Here is a 19,177-nt window from a genome sequence, read left to right as displayed (position 1 = left end):
TTGTTGCAGACACATACCTGATGCCCGTGGACCCTGGCCAGGCCCATGGCCCCACTGTGTGGATGACAGTAACTCCCCGCAGGACCCACTGGATGTTGTTACTGTCATCCGAACTTACAGAAACTACTCAGTTTATGCCACTGTCTCCACCCCATCCCACCACTGTAACCCCCAACATATAAGCTCGTTGTTGGCAGGTGTTACCTTTATATCTCCGGGCTAGCACTGCACCTGACACCCTGGAGATGCTGAATGTTTGTTGAAGGAATATGCAAGTGAAAAGGTGTTTTTGATAGTGACTGCTCTGCACTGTTGAGGAGTTGATGGATTCTTGAGCTTGGATGACAGCGGGGCTTCTACCAGTACCTGCCCACACGAGGAGAGCAACATTTACCTCTCCCAGTTGTTGTGAAGATTAAATGAGATGGGCATGGAAAAACTCCAAGCCTTGCATGTCTTAGGTACTTAATAAATGTTAGTTTTCCCTTCTGACCTCCTTTCTTCCCAGTGAAAATGGATTGAGTTGCCAAATCCTGCCAATGTCATCGTGTCCCCCAGGGTTCCACTTTAGTTCAGTATCTCGTGCAGTGGGGTGCCCTTGCCACTAGTGGTATGTAAGAGAATTTTCAGTGACACACAGACATTTTTATCTTATATCACTAGTATATCAAACCTATGACCACATTCATATTGTTGCTTAGGATGAGGTGCAATTATTAAGGTGAAAGCCCGGAGTCAATTTAAAAATACATCTATTAAGTTAATAATATCCAGAGAAGACCAAGGTTGGGAAGGAGGACACGAATCACTGCCATTTGGAAAGATTCCACTTCACATCCGGATTGCATCTTTCAGAAACTTCCACACTAGCACTAATGACTGAGGTCACCTTGGAAGGTCACTGTGTTTGGATTTATCCTGAGGGCACAGTAGAACCACAAGAGTTGGGTAATAGTTCTAGGAAATTAAAATGCAAATATCTGAAAGACCAGTTCCTACACTTGCGGATCCAGCCAGATGACAGCTATGCTCATCAGGCTGAACAACCGACAGAAAAATTGTGTGTCAGAATTCAGGCACACGTCTTAGTCTAATAGGAGTAAGACATTTCACTATACATACAGTATGAATTTTCTTAATTTAAGCAATCTAAAAATATCTTTCTTCCCTGCCACTAGCAAGAAAACATCAGCTGAAGTCTTAGGGGTTCAAAAACAGGATGGAGGTCTTGACTATCTTCTCATCCTATATGCGTCTTGCCTTTTAACCAATTGTATGCTTCAGGCCACCAAAAGGAATTTTTTTTTTTTTTTGAGACAGAGTCTTGCTCTGTCGCCCAGGCTGGGGTGCAATGGTGCAATATCGGCTCACTGCAACCTCCGCCTCCAAGGTTCAAGCGATTCTTCTGCTTCAGCCTCCCGAGTAGCTGGGATTACAGGCTCCCGCTGTTATGCCCAGCTAATATTTGTATTTTTGAAGAGACGGGGTTTCACCATGTTGGCCAGGCTGGTCTTGAACTCCTGACCTCAGGTGATCTGCCCACCTTGGCCTCCCAAAGTGCTGGGATTACAGGCACAAGCCACCTCGCCTGGCCAGGAAATTTAATATAGAGACAGGCAGAATGTCTCGGTTGTGAGTGGCATGCAGCAGCCTCCCGTGACGGGGTTCCCAGCACGTGCTGCTGTCTAGGTGACCATACACGTTCTCCTAAACTGACCTCTGTATGCGTTACATCCTTCCTTCATCGCAGGAAGAAAAAGACTTGGTGACATTTTCCATTTTTCATCTTCTTCCTGTTCAAAGCAGAATATTTTCGTTAATCACAGGCAAGACTGGGCAGCAAAAGGCGCAGACGCTGTGATGACTGTGACCAGGGTTCATGCCGTGCAGGCCCAGTCCTGGTCCCCCTGGGCAGTGCCCCTCTGGCCTGTCTGAGTATGGAGTGCTGTGTCCACTGACCAGGCGTGGGTGGTCCAGGCTCACCGAAGCGTCCCCTGCTGATACTGGCTTTCCCTCTCAGTGGCCTCCCTTGGGGTACCCCATGCTCCGAGTTTGATCCTGTCTTCTTTTTTGATTAAAAAACTTTTTTCTTTTTTTTGGAGATGGGGCTTAAGCGATCCTCCTGCCTCAGCCTCCCCAGTAGCTGGGACTGCAGGTGTGCACCACCACACCTGGCTAATTTTTAAATTTTTCTGTAGAGGTGGGGTTTTGCCATGTTGCCCAGGCTGGTCTTGAACTCCTAAGCTCAGGCAATCTGTCCCCCTCAGCCTCCCGCAGTGCTGGGATTATAGGCCTGAGCCACCACACCCAGCCTGGTCCTGTCTTCTCATGCTCTCACTCCTTCCTTGCTCTGAAGGCTGAGTTCCTAGCCTAAGTCCATCTGTCTCCCTCCTCCACGTTCCCGTAACCAGCCCTTGGAGCTACTCCCCGTCCTTTGCTGAGCTGTGCTACTTGCCAGTTCTAGCACCAGGGCTGTTCCTTCCTCCCGCTACCTGCCCCATCCTTGGGCCTGGAGCTGCAGCCTGACTCTGGGGCCCTGCTTCCTTCCTGGAGCCAGGGTCTAGCTAGCCTCCCTACCCTGGGCCCCCCCACAGCAGAGAGAGCCTGGTCACCATCCTTGGCTCCTGCTGCCGACTCTGTGCACCAAGATGGGAGATTGCGGAGCTACCCGCTGCCAGCCCAGGCCATAGCTCTGCTCTGAGCCCCAGCACAACACCCCCTCTGCCCCTCTGCCGCCAGGGTTCACCTGCGCCTAATAGTGACAGCTAGGCCCTGCAAACCCTCCTGTGATGTTTCTCTGCAATAATGTTGACACTGCCAAATAGTCAGGTTTCCGATGACCACTGTCATGGCTACTACTACCCTTAGAGAGGGCGGAAGGAACAACGCTGGTCTCCATTCTGTCCTCGGGTTCCCGAAGCAGGCTCAGTACTCTGTATGCAGTGGGAGGAGGGGCTGCAGTTGGGTGGCGCGGGCGTGCCTCCCCTGGGCTGCTTCCCGAGCACACCCTAACTCTGGCACCTGATGGGCCCTTCCGTTTCTGGGCTCCAGGGTTGGGGTCCGGGATGCGGTGGCCTGAACACGGTGCCTCCACAGTCCCTCGTGGTTGTGTAGTATCCATGCATCAGATCCAGAGGTATTTCTCCTCTCTCTCCCCATGGCCAAGCAATCACCAAAGCCCACTCTTCCGCTGCGGAGGCTTTCCTGGGGTCTCCCTGCTTCTGCCTCCAGTCCCGTGGCCCTGGCCCCTTGCTCCAAGGTTGGCTAAGGCAGGGTCACTCTCTTCTCTCCTGCTGGAAGGGGTCTGCAGCAGACCTGGCCTCACGACTTCCTTCCTTGGGAGCCCCACAGAGGCATCTGTCTTGGAGCTCCTGGGAGGCACTGTTCCCCACAGGACACAGTCCAAGCCCCTCAGCAGACCACACACAACCCCCACAGGCGTGGTCCCCCAGAAGTGCCCCCGCCCACCTCTGTGGCCTTTGCCCTTGCCACCTCCTGCCTCCGCCGTCACTGCAGAGATGCTGACAAGGCCACCCTCCCTGCACCTGCCATGCTCTTTCCCCTGCTGTCCTGTCCGCGTGGAAGGCCACCCTTGTCCTAGGCTTTCTGATGAATTCAGACTCTGAACAGACTTCCCATCCTCCTGAAATCCTCTCTGATGGCCTTCCTGCCCTTGTTGCAGGACTGTCACTTCCTAGGAACAGCCCGCTTTTCCCACCAGACACAGCAGGCAGGAAGGACCCCGTCAGCCCTGGGGCCTGGTCACTTGGCCTGTGTGCAACATTTGCTGCATGAAACAAGAATAGGAAAAGTATAGGCTCAATCCACGGATAAATGGGTAAATACAATGTGGTATTTCCATACAATGAAATGTTGAACTCACCCACAGAAAGGAGCGAACACAGACACGGGGTACCGAGCGGAGGAAGCATGAAGACCTAGCCTGAGAGTGTGAAGCCAGACTCAAAAGGCCTCACAGTGTATGATCCCGTTTATATGAAAACAGACAAACTCAGGGGCAGAAAGCAGATCAGTGGTGGTCAGGGGGTAGGGGTAGGGCAGAGAGGGGGGAAGGGGGGGACTGTTTAATGGGTACGGGGTCTCCTTGGGGTTGATGAAAATGTCTCCACTGTCATGCTACTTCACTGCATCCCTCATCGTGATTTTTGCCAGATCTGAGAATCCTTGACCAACAGAACCATCGTTTCTTTAAAGACTCACTTAAACTTATGTTCTTTAAAGAGGCACTCTCTATTGCTGAGGTGAAACCATAGTGGATACATTGGTTTCCTGATACACGTGAGAATACAACACAACCATCGGAATAAAAGAGACCGGGTGTGGAGCCATCGGACTCTCCCCAGCGCGTGCCCCAGATGGCTGGGAAAGCCAGGGCTTCCTCGAATCCTCCCCAGCCCCGGGCTGGCAGCGGCTCTCCCTCCCAAGACAATGCTGGGTTACACCCTGAGCAAAAAGACACACTTGGTTGCCTCAGTTACTTTCGGAGGCAACCGTAGCTCTGATCAAGTCACCTCCTGGCTCAAGTGTCCCCAGGGGCTTCCCACAGCCCCTTGAGACCACAGGTTACCAGCTCGCTCAGAGGCTACACCTCCTGCCCCTGCTGACTCTCATCTGTAGTCTGTCCCCCTGTGAATCTGCCGTGTCTTTTTTCAGCTTTGCATTTTTCAGCTTTGCATTTTTCAGCTTTGCATTTTGCTTTGAGTCCACTGTGTCTTTCAGCTTTGCATTTGCTCAGGTCACCAGGAAACAGGGAAGAGGCATGAAAGGGGATCACAAGATCTTCCGGGGAGGCCCGGGGTGCTGGGGAGGGGACTCTCACTTCATGGGGAGCGGGGGGCATGGCAGGCTTGCCTGGAACCGCAGCCCATAAACCATGCAGGAGGAGCTGCAGCCAGCGGGGAACCAGGGAGAGACCCTGGACCCAGAAACACCAGGGGGCCCAAAGCCTATGACACAGCTCACCCACCTTCCAGAGCACACACTAAATCAAAGCTCTCTGGTAAGAAAGTCCCACCTACGACACAAGCATTAGAGAAAAGCCTGCAAGAGCAGCAAGAAAAAGACTAGTAGTGGATAAAGCAAGGCCTGGGAGGAAAGAGGGTGAATTCATGAATGAAAGAGAAATTTACAATCACTTTAATTAGTACATTTATCCCCAGATATATTATTTATCATCTGTCTGTCTGTCTGTCTCTTTCCAGGTATCACTAAGGAGTCATAAACCTTTATTACTTTTTCGTCAATGTTATTGTCTATTATTGCCATTTTTGTTTTGGATACTCAGATTATTCTATGTTTAGTCTCTGGGAGCCCCTACACTGGTGAGGTTGTGCTCTTAGGGATGGATGAAGGGGAGGAAGAGGAGGAGGGTGAGGGGAGGGCTCCAGGGAAGGAGACTGAGGTGTGGCAAAAGGTTTCCAGCAGAAGGAACAGCATGTGTGAAGTCCAGATGGGGAGGCTGTGTCTCACAGGGATGGCTGAAGGAGGTTCGGCAGCTGTGGGGACCTCTTGGGGCTGGGCAGACAGACATGAGGCTGGAGTGGAGGGAGACAGGCAGAGGAGAGAAGAGGGAGGAAAAGAGAGACAGGGCGACAGAGACGGAGAGACAGAGAAAAAGGACGGCCCTTGGAAGGACCAAGAGCTGTGCTTTTCAGGGAGCTTGGAGTTGGCTTCTGAGCAGGGCAGCCACCCAGGAGCCTGGTGTGAAGGGATTGGCCCCTTGGGACATCACTCTGGCTGGAATGGGGGGTTGAGGGGTGGGGAGGAGGCTAGTTTGCATGCATACGTGATGTCCATCTGTTATAGCAGAATCATAATTCACGGCTTAAAAGTTTTGCTGGATGAATAGGTGTAACATGGTATTTAAAAAAAAATTATATTTCTTTAGTTGGTGTGGCTGAACTTCATTTTATTTGCTTTTCTGTTCATTTCCTAACTTTGTGGCCTTATCTTGATTTTTACAAATGAAAGTGCATGAGCCTACCTGTTTACCTGTGAACCTTTCCTGATCAGCTACTAAGGGTGGGACTCACTAGGTACTAGAACTGCATGGGGCCTGCCTCTGAGATCCTTGAGTCCTCCTGCCTCCCAGATCCTCGCTCGCTGTGCCTCGGGGCCCCGACTGCACCACACCACAGCCCCTCTTCCCCCGATGCCTTTTACTAGGTGGTTCCCGGGTCCAGGGCTTCCCTGTAACTGTCACACACACGTTTCCCCCAATAGAAACCAGGGGTCGCCTTCCCAGATCCCATCCCACCACCGTGGCTGGCCTTGCACACTCTGGCTCACTTCCTGAGGTGAGGAAGGCCAGCCATAACCCAAGTTCTGATGCTCTCTTCCTCTACACAGGGTGGGTGGCCCACTCCATTGTCAGACAACTCTTTTGACTTACCAATGGAGTGTTAAAAAAAAAAAAAAAAGAAAAAAGAAAAAAAAATCCAATGCCCAGCTCTGCCCTAGACCAATTGTGCTCAATTAAGTGAGAATCTTTTCCAAGGTGTGTGGACTCTGGGAGTAATTTTTTCCTAAAACCACTCCAGACAGCTAGACTGAAGGCCACAGATTCATCGAAGCTGTCCTTCCATCAGCTGAGGCCCAGTTCCTGGAGCCTCAGGGAGTCTGTACCCTCTTCATGCCCTAAGTCTGCTCCAGATGAAGCCCTCCTGACTCCTGTCCCCATCGCTCAAAAGAGATTTCCAGATTGTTCGCCCTCCTGGCCATCTCCTGTGGACTGTTCTAGCTACCCAGGCTCCCAGTCAAGCAACGGTGCTGGTTTAATGGTCATGGTGGAGCCATGGCGGGTGACCTCCTTGGCCTTTGCGGCATGTGAAGGTGGCCTGCAGTGATGCTGCTGTCTGGACATTCCCAGCACACCATGAGTATGGAGTTAACAAAGTCCTCCTACCTTTTTAATGCATATACCATGTAGACAGACTTCTCCTGCCTTGAAATTATACTAATGGTTTTTAGGTGTTTATTCCTAATGACTTGACCGGCTCAGGCTACTACAAGAAAATATTATACACTAAGTGCCTTATAAACAAAAGAAATGTATTTTTCACAGTTCTGGAAACTGGCAAGTCCTAGATCAAGGTGCAGATTCTGTGTCTGGTGGGGGCTGCTCTCTGCTTCAGAGACTGCGCCTTCTAGCCGTGTCTTTACTCCGCAGAAGGGGCAAGGGAGCTCTCTGGGGCCTCTTTCACAAAGGTACTAATCTCAATCACAAGGGCTCTGCCCTCAGGACCTAATCACCCTCAGAGGCCCCACCTCCCAACACCATCACATTGGTGATTAGCTTTCAATGTAGGAATTTTTTGTAGGTGGGGGAACACAAAAATTCAGACCATGGCACCCAACAAATGTAAATTTCTTACGTTTGGCCCGCCTAAGTGACTTCATACTTCTGGAGGGGAGTGTTTATTCATGCCTCCACCATTTTCCATCTCCATTGCTTTCCACGCTTGCTGGCTGAACAAATAATGAACAGATGGGAGGAGAAGTGTGTTCTCATCTGCAGACCGACCTCAGAGTTGAGTCACTGTAGTATCTGCCTTCTCTGCTTGGCCACACCAGCATGCCATGATCTGTGGTTTGTCGCATCCAACTTTCTTCCGTTTTTTGCAAACTGAGCCATTTCCATGGCTCCAGTTTTCTGGGCCTTGCTTTCTCTGGGGCTCCTCAAATATCACAGTTAGTAGCACTGAGACTTGACCTGCCCGGTCTCTGGGTACTGCTAAGACGTTCAACTGCACAGAAAGCTTCCTTTAGAGCAGACAGTTGCTTTGTCATTGGCTTCTCACTTTCTCTTCATGGCCCAATCAGTTATAAATCACTCAGGACAAAGCAGTTGTTAAGTGAAAATAAACTTCTGGAGGCCTCTCGATTTGATTTAGATGATAGTAGTCCTCCTTTCTCCAAGGAGGACAGATTCCAAGACACTAGTGCACACCTGAAGCCTCGGATCGTACCAAACACTACATACACTATACTTTTTCCTATATTGAAACAGGCAGATAGTGTATACAGCATGAACATGCTGGACAAAGGGATGATTCACGTCCATGGTGGGATGGGACAGGATGGTGTAAGACTTCATTAACACTGTGAAGAATGGTGCACAATTCAAAACTCAGGAATTTTCCATTTAATACTTACGGGTCACACTTGACTGTGGGTAACTGGAACTGCGAAAAGTGAAACTGAGGATAGGGGGTACTAGTGCATATTTAAAAAGCTGGTTTACGGAAACTGACCATTTTTTGTAAGTTTCCGGCTACTGTGTGAACTTTGTCCCTTACACAACGCAGATAAATCCTGCATGGAGAACGTTTCTAAAGGTTCTTACTGAGAGTTAGTGGGACATACTGAGAGATGCAGAGATGCAAATGCAAATGTTTCCAGAAGAGGCTTTGTTATCAAATATCTTATCCTCTGTATTTGTCTTTGTGAAATTAGGAGGGCAGTCAGAGATAAACCGTGCGCCTTCTTCTTGCCCTCCCCAAATGTTAACTACTGCTATAATTTCCTGCCTGGCTTAAAGAGCGATTCAAATGCATGGAGGTTTTGTTGAAAATTTTCTATTGGCAAATATGTGCATCTGAAGTAGGTTGTTGAGGGATGGCTAACATTTCACACTGGTAGGGCTGTGGAAAAATTCAAATAGGGCTGCAACTGTTAGATTTTTTGAAATGAGGGTATACATTTTGGCATATATCTGTTAACATACAAGTTCAAATGTCAAAGGGATCACTCAGTGGCTTTCAGATTACCTGCTCCTCCCCTCTGGGTCCGTATCCTGGGGTGGGGGAGAGGTCGACCAGCGATTTTGAAGAGGCTGGCGATTTCCTGCTGGTCTGAGAGTGAAATAATAATTCCCTTCCCTAGATTCAGAAGTGAAAACCAACCCAGAAACTATAATGGCTGAACATTATATTTAAAAATTAATATGCACCAAACAACGTGATAGCTTATGCAACTAAACTTGAAAAACAGATCAAGCATCTCCACTATTTTTTTTTTTTTTTTTGAGATGGAGTTTCGCTCTGTCACCCAGGCTGGAGTGCGGTAGCGCGATCTTGGCTCACTGCAAGCTCTGCCTCCCGGGTTCATGCCATTCTCCTGCCTCAGCCTCCCGAGTAGCTGGGACTACAGGTGCCTGCCACCACACCCGGCTAATTTTTTGTATATTTAGTAGAGATGGGGTTTCACCATGTTGGCCAGGATGGTCTCGATCTCTTGACCTCGTGATCCACCTGCCTTGGCCTCCCAAAGTGCTGGGATTACAGGCGTGAGCCACTGCGCCCGGCCGCATCTCCACTATTTTTGAGCTTGCATTTAGCTCGTCGTTTTACTTTTCTGCTCATGCATTTCCATCAGCACTAGGGAATCAACGTTCCTCATGGCTTTGAGGGCTGCAGGGTGCTACTCTTTCCCCCACAAAAGAAATACAAGAGACAGGAGAGAATCTACAGTGGGAAGTCTAAAAACGTATAGCTGTGCCCTGAATACATTTGTCACAAGTTTCTTTGATGGTATCTGGGTTAATTTTTGTCAGAAAGAGCTTCTTGGTTATGAGTATGGTAGTAAGAAATAAACCACATTTCTCACATGGGCCATGCAAACTGCCAGCTGGTTACTGGCTCTCCAGCTCTCCAGTCCTCAGACTTGGGCTGGAGTCTACACCACGGGCCCTCAGCTCTCTGGCCTTTGAACTCTACCACCAGCTCTCCTGGGGCCCCCTCTTGCAGATGGCAGATGGTGGGACTTCTCAGCTCCCTAACTGAAGGAACCAATATCTTATAATGAATGAATCTTTCTCTATTTAAATATAAAAGGACACAGAGGATACACACACACACACACACACACACACACACACACACACACGCGCCACATGTATTGTTTTATACATTGCTCTCCTATTGGTTTTGTTTCTCTGGAGTGCCCTGACTACACTTTCTTCTCAAGCCTTCTCCTCACCTCTGCTGCATCATTTCCCCCCTGTGATCCTCTCTCTCTTTAAAGAACCTCCTGACTGCCTCCATCATAGCCTTAGTTTTCACTCCTCATTTTTTTTTCAGTGGAAAATAACTTTCATTGAGACCCCGCCAGCTGCAAAATCTGTTCCTGGCATTACGCTCTGTCTTCTATTGCAATTTAGTCTTTCTTGAGTGGTTTCATGAATACTTTCCATGAATACTTTCTTCTCTTCCATGGTCTGGGAGCAGCCATGGCCAAACTTGGCAGTGGTGTCAATGAACTTAAGGCCAAACTTGGCAGTGGTGTCCAGAGCCCGCCGTTTGGTCTCAGCCAGCAAAGACTTGTGGAGGGTGAGCACTCACTTCTTGGTTCCCACCACACATTCCTTCAGCATGACAAAGCCACTGGTCACTTCACCATATGGGACAAAGCCACCCAGAGAGTTGATGCTCTTGTCAGGCAGGTCATGGTCAGTGGAGGCATTGTTCTTGATCAGTTTGTCATCCTTGATAAGGTAGTCCTGGCCGATCTTAAGAGATCAATCTTCTTGTTGATCTCAGTGTGGTGATGGTAGCCTTTCTGCCCAGCACATGCCACAGAGAAGGCCACACAGGTGGGATGCCATGCCCCAATCCAGGCCACCTTGAGCAAGCCTCAGTGGGTCTTGCAGCGTAGCTTCTTGGTGTGTCAATGCCTTGTGACCCCTTTGTAGTCTTTGCCCTTGGTCACCTTGAAGACGTCAATCATCTCATCCTGCCCAAACACTTGGTTCACAGGTATGGGCTGCTCTAGCCTCTCCCGGCCCCAGTCCAGCTTCTTGGCCATGGTGCCTCTGTTCACCTGGATCTCCATCAGCGGGGCCTTCTTCTGGCGTGGAGGAAGCAGGTGCATGTGGGTGTGGCAGTGAAGTGGATGACTTGGCAGTGCTTCTTCATGGTGCTGAAGTCCTGCCCCAGCTGCTTCTTGCCATCCTTATTCTGCCATTTCTTGCAGTAATTGGTAAAGGCCTTCTTCTTAGATTTATGCCAGTTGTTAGAGAAGTGCTTTTTGCACTCATCGCTGATGTGCTTAGCGAAGATGGTCTTGAAGGTCTGGAGGCCTTGAGGCTTGAGGGGTTTCCACGTAGCCCACGATGCTCACAGCCACTATGGCGGTGTCTCCACAATGGTCACAGCCTCTACCACCTCCTTCTTGTGCACGTTGGATCCTAGCCTGTTGACTTCTTGCAAGATGTGGGTCATGCCAACCTTGTATCCCAGGAAGGCTGCAAGGTGGACCGGCTTGGAAGGGTCATCCTTAGGGCAGCTCTTCACCTTCCCACGATGTGTGCTCTGCACTTCCAAGGCAGGAAGCTGAGGGACCCATGTCTGGGAGTGGAGAACTTCTTGTGAGCCATCACTCCATCACATCTTGCTGGTAAAGCCTAATTTTTTTTTCTTTTTTTGAGACAGAGTCTTCCTCTGTTGCCCAGGCTAGAGTGCAGTGGTGCAATCATAGCTCACTGCAGCCTTCCTCCCAGGCTCAGGAGATCCTTCTGCTTCAGCTGCCTGAGTAGCTGGGACCACAGGCACACACCATCATGCCTGGCTAATTTTGTAAAAATTGTTTGTAGGGATGGGGGTCTCCCTATGTTGCCCAGGCTGGTCTCGAACTTCTGGATTCAAGTGATCTGTCTGTCATGGCCTCCCAAAGTGCTGGATTATAGGCATGAGCCACTGTGCCCAGCCAGTTCTCACTTCTCATGGCAGAGGGACTCAGGAGGCAGAAAGAAAACCTTCCTTTTATCCTTCCAGAAATTCCCAGTTGGAAGACTATATAGGAAGTTCATGGTGCTGGATTTCTTCCTGCCTTCCATGCTGTTCTCATCCCCCAGTTGGTTTTAGCTCTTCCTCCTGCCTCAATATGTGGCTGTAATCCAGATTCTCCAGCCTCCATTCACATGAATTTTCCTACACCTCATCCGTGCCCCACCTTCAACTAGAGTTTTCCTGTGCAGGGCTATGTCCTGATCCACACCACTGGTCTTTATCTCTCCTGAGTTTGTCCTGAACTTCCAGCTGTTGAACCATAGACAACGGTTTGACTCAATAGCTCTAAAGCCAGCCCTGGTCCATCTGTTCTCAATCTTCCCTCTGTTCTACTCAAGACACCTGGAGTTCACTTCAATTCCTTGGTCTCCTCCTGTTTCTTCCACACCCTGTCAGCCAGGCAAGTCATCCTTTGTGGTACCTCTTGCATCCTTCGTGATGTCTCTTGCATCTATTTCATCTTTTTATATCCAGTACTTTCACCCAAGGGCAGATCTTCATCTGAGCATTTATTCATCTCTTCAAAAATAATTACTGCATAGCTCTTGAGTTCCAAGAGCTGTCAGAGATGCCGATCAGAGTTTGGGGTCACTCTAGCTGCTGCAGGGGAACAGGCTGTAGAATGGCAGGAGAGGAGGTGGGGGCATTGGCTGGGAGGCTGGTGCAGTTGCAGCTGTGACAGGCAATGATGCCTCTTCGTCAGGTGGTTGCCGTGGAGATGGGGAGATGTGGGCAGACTTGGGCTACGAGCGTAGGCTCCTGAAAGAGTCTCCTGCCATTCCATATCCCCCATGAAGCCTCCCCTGCCACTCTGGTGCCTAAGATCATCACTCTCCTTTGAGTCTGCAGTGCCTCCATTGGCCCTTTGCCTGTGTAACCAAATATATCCTTTCTCTAAGCAGTGATTTTTGAGCTTTTTATAAAAGGGACCTCTTGAAAACATGAAGAAAGCCCACACACCTTTTCCCCAGAGAATGTTCCTTCCCATGAAAGTTTACATACAACGTCAGGGTGTTAAACCATGGGGCCCCTGTTCCCTAGGCTAAGGACTCTATTATCTCTATCACCCACAAGCCAACCTCTCACTTCTTTCCATCTTCTCTTACTGTATTTCAGCGGACACAGAAGATGCTCCAGACATACATTTCCTTGATGGCACCCTCATTCCTGATAACTTCCTTTGGAAATGCATGACATTCCCTTGTCCATTTTTGTAAAGTCATGCAAAATTTGGTTTGAAATGTTCTAAAATAACCTAAGAATGTGGTTGGCTTAATGGTTCAATTTGGAGCACCTCTCTGGGCCAAGGGATTGGAGAGGAGGAGCTGTGGTCAGAGTTAGGTCTGCTGGCACTGCAGATAAACAAATGCTTTCAATGTGAATTGTGCTGTATAAAGGTCCAAGGGTCTTTCCAGAAGAATTTAGCACTAAGTTAAATCATTTTGAGGCTGGAGTGAATTTAGAGAAGACTCATTAATGTCCATGTGATCATGTTATGACAGGTCAATACCACTTTAAATCGTTCCAAATCGTCCAACATGCGGCTTGAAAAATAACAGAGGAAACAATTGTAAGGATGATTGCATAGTGCTCTATTACTGCGACTTTTGTTTCTAAAGCCAATGTGAGGACCACACAACTGTGAGACAAAGGCGATTACTTTGGTATTGAAAGCACCTTTGCAGGACTGCTATCAGTTAGCAGAAAATGTCCTCCTGGCACTAGCATTGTCTTCTGTTCAAGTGCTTTCCACAGAGCATTCCTTAACTGCAGTCCACAACAATTTTGGATTTAAAACTGAGAACCCAAAAGAAAGACTATTTTGTTTTGAGAGTTCTGTATATATTCTAGGTGCTAATCCTTTTCAGATAGATAGTTTGCAAATATTTTCTCCCATCTATAGCTTTTTTTTCATCCTCTTCACAGGGTCTTTCACAGAGCAACAGTTTCTGATTTTGATGAGGCCCAATTTATAAATTTTTCCTTTTATGGATCCTGCTTTTGGTGTCCAGTCTAAGACTTCTTTGCCTAGCTCTAGATTCTGAGGATGTTTTTCCTATGTTTTAATCTCAACGCTTCATAGTTTTATGTTTAAGTCCACGACCCATTTTATTTATTTATTTATTTATTTATTTATTTATTTATTTATTGAGACGGAGTCTCGTTCTGTCGCCCAGGCTGGAGTGCAGTGGCGCAATCTCGGCTCACTGCAAGCTCCGCCTCCTGGGTTCACGCCATTCTCCTGCCTCAGCCTCTCCGAGTAGCTGGGACTACAGGCGCCCACCACGACACCTGGCTAATTTTTTGTATTTTTAGTAGAGACGGGGTTTCACCGTGGTCTCGATCTCCTGACCTCGTGATTCGCCTGCCTCGGCCTCCCAAAGTGCTGGGATTACAAGCTTGAGCCACCGCGCCCGGCCGTCCACGACCCATTTTGAGTTAATACTTGTGTAAGGTGTGAAGTTTAACTAGAGATTCATTTTCTTGCCTATGAATGAGAGACTAATTTTTAGAACCTCATATTTGAATGTATTTATTGCGCTTCTTTTTTTGTTTTTAGTACAGATGGGGTCTTGCTGTGTTGCCCAGGCTGGGTGCCAACTTCTGGCCTCAAGTGATCCTCCTGACCAAGCTTCCCAAAGTGCTGGGATTACAGGTGCGAACCACTGGGCAGGACTACTGTGCTTTTGCGTTTTCTCTTCCACTAGCCCTGAGCTGAAGACGAACATCCCAGACTGTTCTATTTTCTTCTGTCTTTCAGCATCTCAGTACGGAGGGGCTCTAGATGGATCCAAATAAGGAACTGCAAACGTTCATATTTTAAACATTAAACTGTTTCACCAAGTTTCTTGATGAAAAGATCAAATGCAGGCAAGATTATTAATCACAAGATATTTTACTCTAAAATGGTCTTGTGTACAATTACAGAGACCCACCACAACAATCCTGCTTTTTCTCACTCCGCTAGCCCTGCAATAAATTGGAAATTCACACAGAAACACTGATTCATTGTGAAATTCAACTGAAACATTCAGCAGTTCTCCTGACTTTTTTTGCACTTATAATAGATTTTTTTCATATTTATGTTAATTTGTAACGATCTCATGGACTTGTAAAGCTTTTAGCTCTCTACCTGTGTGACATTTAGAAAACAACCTATTTTCCATTTAAAGAGGTTAGTTGAAATTTTCAGATAATCCTATCTGAATATTTCAACTAACATATTAATATTTCAATTAAAACAGGAGGTCTTTTCAAGTTTTCCGATTATGCATATAGAACTGGCGATTGATATGTGGTCTGATCAAAATAGTGAAAGAACAATCATGCAGCTGGGCCCTGTGAGGGCTGGGATAAGCCAGCGTCCAGACAAGTTAGACACAACTATTTTCCTCCCTCTTCTCCCTTGCCCTCTAACCACGAGGAATTATAGTGCCTTTTGCTATAGGTCAAAATGTCAATTCTCACAAAAGGATTTGAATAACTGGTCTCAGGAATGGTTTGAGGTACTCTAGGGTTGATACCGGAGTAAGACTTTTAAAAGTCTCTGGAAAGGGTAATCTGATCTCTAAGAAGTGTAGCAGCATAACTTAAATATATCAATTTTTATTAGAGATGACCATTTCTTCTTTTAATAATCACATTGTCACTCTGCAGATCTGCATTTTTCATGAAAAATTTCATTTCTGATTCTGAAGGCGTTTCCCCTTCATTTGCAAGCATTTCATAAATGCTGATGTTCTCAAGCTTTGCTTTTTGTTCAAAACTGTTCATCGTTAAGTGACTCTTTAATAGCTAGTTAATCAAATACTTTCACCCAACAAAGACCAGATTGTGTAGCTGGTAATTTCAGATTTACACGGAACAAGCTTCACTAACAGCGAATTTTTAATTTGCAAGTATAAAACTCCCTCGTGCATATTTAGAGGAAGAGATTCTTAGAATAAAATTGGAATGCTTCCAATTCTCTTTATTCTTAGGCACTTCTTCAAAATTATCTTGCAGAGTAAGAGTATGATTCTTAAAATTAACTATTCAGGGGGCTTTTATTTTTTTCCAGAACAAGCTAGAACTTCTGGGGTACAGGCAGAACAATAGGGCCCTAGGTGGTCTCCCAGATCGGGTTCCCTGGAAACACTCAGATGGAGATGGATGTAGGTGGTCTACTGGGAACACCACCCAGAAGGCAGAGAGGGAGGGAAGCAGCTCTGGGCAGAGGGTGAAGCTAAGTTGTGATGCAATTGCAAGAGAACTATCAGCTAATCCCAAAGAGAGCAACAGAAGCTGGGAGAACTCTTGGAGTTGTCCAGGCAAGGTGAGGGGGCTGGGTTTTGGTACTATCACGTGACTATCCTTGGGTGCAGGCTGCCCCAGAAGGGGTGTAACCTTGCTTGCAGTGGCTTCCTTAGACTGGAGCAATTCCTGGGGTGGGATTTAGCTGTGAGTGTCAGCACCGTCATGTGGGGAGCCAGGTGCTTGAGTGCCTTGGTCCTGAAAGGGGTATCCAAGGGGCCCAACTCAGCATCTACTGCCAGTGAATTGGGTTGTGCCCCAAATGAGCAGTAAGGGGTCTCTTCTTTTGTTCATTCAGTGAACATCAGTGGAACGTGGTTAAAGAAAGGGATGAAGACAAATGGAGGCAGACGGAAGATCCACTGCGGGTCACAATGCAGGAGCCGAGCATGTGAAAGGAACGACTGCCTTCAGTCAGCCAGTCGCAGTCATGCCCGGGGCTTTGAACACAATGTTGGCTTCTATTTATTTATTTACTTTTTTATTTATATAAATATATATAATTTTGTGACAGAGTCTTATTCTATCTCTCAGGCTGGAGTGCAGTGGCACATTATTGGCTCACTGCAACCTCCGCCTCCCGGGTTCAAGCAATTCTCCTGCCTCAGCCTCCTGAGTAGCTGGGATTACAGGCGCCTGCCACCACGCCTGGCTAATTTTTGTATTTTTGTAGAGACGGGGTTTCACCATGTTGCTCAGGCTGGTCTTGAACTCCTGACCTCAGGTGATCCGCCTGCCTTGGCCTCCCAAAGTGCTGGGATTACAGGTATGTATTTTCAGTAGAGATGGGGTTTCACCATGTTGGCCAGGCTAGTCTCGAACTCCTGACCTCAGGTGATCCGCCTGCCTTGGCCTCCCAAAGTGCTGGGATTACAGGCGTGAGCCACCATACCCGGCCAAAATGTTGGCTTTGGTTACTATTGCCTACATCGTGCCAGATTTGGGTGATGTGATTTTATGTTTACTATTACCCTTTCTCCCTTGCTCATAACTTCTAACTCAAGTAGCTCGTCCTACTTGACTGCATAGGCTATCCCTTTTCTCTCTCACTGTGACCTGGCACCAGGGTTCCCAGACACAGTCTGCCAGACCCTTGGAGCCGCTCCTCCCACACAGAAGTTCGTGAGTCTGTGTGCTGGTCAGAACCATCCTTGTAACATGAGGAGCATGACTGGCTGTATGAGCTGGAGCTGGGTCACTGCCTCTCAACAGTCACAGTGGATCATAACCTCTACCAATCCACTCTGGAGAGCTGATGCAGACTGGAGTCACAGCAGGATTGTGATTTTTTTTTTTTTAATATTACTTTAAGTTCTGGGACACATGTGCAGAACGTACAGGTTTGTTACATAGGTATACATGTGCCATGGTGGTTTACTGCACCTATCAACCCGTCATCTAGGTTTTAAGCCCCGAATGCATTAGGTATGTGTCCTAATGCTCTCTCTCCCCTTGCCCCCCATCTCCCAACAGGCCCCTGTGTGTGATGTTCCCCTCCCTGTGCCCATGTGTTCTCATTGTTCAACTCCCACTTATGAGTGAGAACATGCGGTGTTTGGTTTTCTGTTCCTGTGTTAGTTTGCTGAGGATGATAGTTTTCATCTTCATTCATGTACCTGCAAAGGACATGAACTCATCATTTTTTATGGCTGCATAGTATTCCATGGTGTATATGTGCCACATTTTCTTTATCCAGTCTATCATTGATGGGCATTTGGGTTGGTTCCAAGTCTTTGCTATTGTAAATAGTGCTGCAATAAACATACATGTGTATGTGTCTTTATAGAATGATTTATAATCCTTTGGGTATATACCCAGTAATGGGATTGCTGGGTCAAATGGTATTTCTGGTTCTAAGTCCTTGAGGAATCACCACACTGTCTTCTACAATGGTTGAACTAATTTACACTCTCACTAACAGTGTAAAAGCGTTCCTATTTCTCCACAGCCTTGCCAGCATCTGTTGTTTCCAGACTTTTTAATAATCACCATTCTAATTGGCATGAGATAGTATCTCATTGTGGTTTTGATTTGCATTTCTCTAATGACCAGTGATGATGAGCTTCTTTTCATATGTCTGTTGGCTGCATAAATGTCTTTAAGGATCCACTCTTCAGAGCTGATTCCGACTGGATTTTGTTCAGCCATGAAGTGGTATCTGACTGCAACACACTCTACTTCAAACATAGTCATGTTTTAGGATGAGGCCATCTTCAAGTCTGAGATCCGTTTCCCATAGAAAGAGTTTATGCTGAAAGCACATGGGCCCGAAGAGTGCACTTCTCCCGCAGGCTTCACCATGAAGACCCCCCCAGTTATTGGCAAGTTCATCCCACCTCTGCTTCCAACCCCCCTACGCGAGGGAAGGACAGGCCCAATGTGACACTGTGTGAACTCTGATTTCCTTTGGTAACAAATACTTCTGTTAAAATATATACAGATGTCAGTGCTAGATGATAAATTTGAATGAACACATTTTGGTTAAATTAGTATGATTATTTTGACTTTCCAGTGTTTACTTGGTTTGTTAAGCATTTTTACTTCTCTCTACCATTGAGGAAAGACAAGTGGGATAATTTATTTTGAGGAAGGAAAACTCAAAGCTATCACATATGTGAAAAAACACGTGAGGTATCTGAGTTGTTGAAATGATGATTGATCCTAATTGATACTTATAAGTTATAGCAAATGTGGCAATGGATTGCTGATCAATATTTAAAAACTGAAAACCTGTTGGTAGATAACATGGTTTCTCTAGGAAACAAACGGCTGCACTCCCAACAGATTTGTAAATATTGACTCAAAGCAAAGAAGTCAATAAAAAGAAAATGAAATCAAATTTCTAAAATTTCGTACAAATATTTTACCTTATTTTTCTCCTTTGTTCCTTTCTTTTGTTTTTTGGCTTTCTTGGGTTGTTTTTCCTTTTTCTTCTTTTTCTTCTTTTCATTTTTTTCTTCTTCCTCTTGGTTTGCAATGATATCCTCAATAACCTAGTGAAAACCAAAATAATCATACTATTTTCATAGATCCCTATCAAGAGGAGGAATGTTTTCCCTGTCTGAAAGGAAGTTTTT

At 47.0% G+C, this 19,177-nt stretch overlaps 1 protein-coding gene and 1 pseudogene across 7 annotated transcripts in view; both read right to left on the bottom strand.

Annotated features, from left to right (window-relative positions):
- The window catches only part of IQCA1 (IQ motif containing with AAA domain 1), a 178,390-nt gene that overhangs the window by 66,180 nt on the left and 93,033 nt on the right, over positions 1-19,177 (bottom strand). For 4 of the 7 annotated variants that reach the window (XM_032753611.2, XM_032753609.2, XM_032753613.2 and 1 more), the window contains 3 exons: positions 18,968-19,093; positions 1,718-1,793; positions 205-366 (listed from right to left, as the gene is read on the bottom strand). In XM_032753611.2, the coding sequence (XP_032609502.1) occupies positions 205-366; positions 1,718-1,793; positions 18,968-19,093 (364 nt within the window). The remainder of the gene's footprint in view (positions 1-204; positions 367-1,717; positions 1,794-18,967; positions 19,094-19,177) is intronic. The other 3 variants (XM_032753627.2, XM_032753624.2, XM_032753626.2) reach the window with 1 other exon arrangement.
- On the bottom strand, positions 10,082-11,395 carry LOC116809835 (large ribosomal subunit protein uL3-like; annotated as a pseudogene).

The sequence above is a fragment of the Hylobates moloch genome, unplaced genomic scaffold (assembly GCF_009828535.3).
Source record: "Hylobates moloch isolate HMO894 unplaced genomic scaffold, HMol_V3 SCAFFOLD_1, whole genome shotgun sequence".
NCBI classification, from domain to species: Eukaryota; Metazoa; Chordata; class Mammalia; order Primates; family Hylobatidae; genus Hylobates; species Hylobates moloch.
This window is presented reverse-complemented; position numbering and strand designations above follow the sequence as displayed.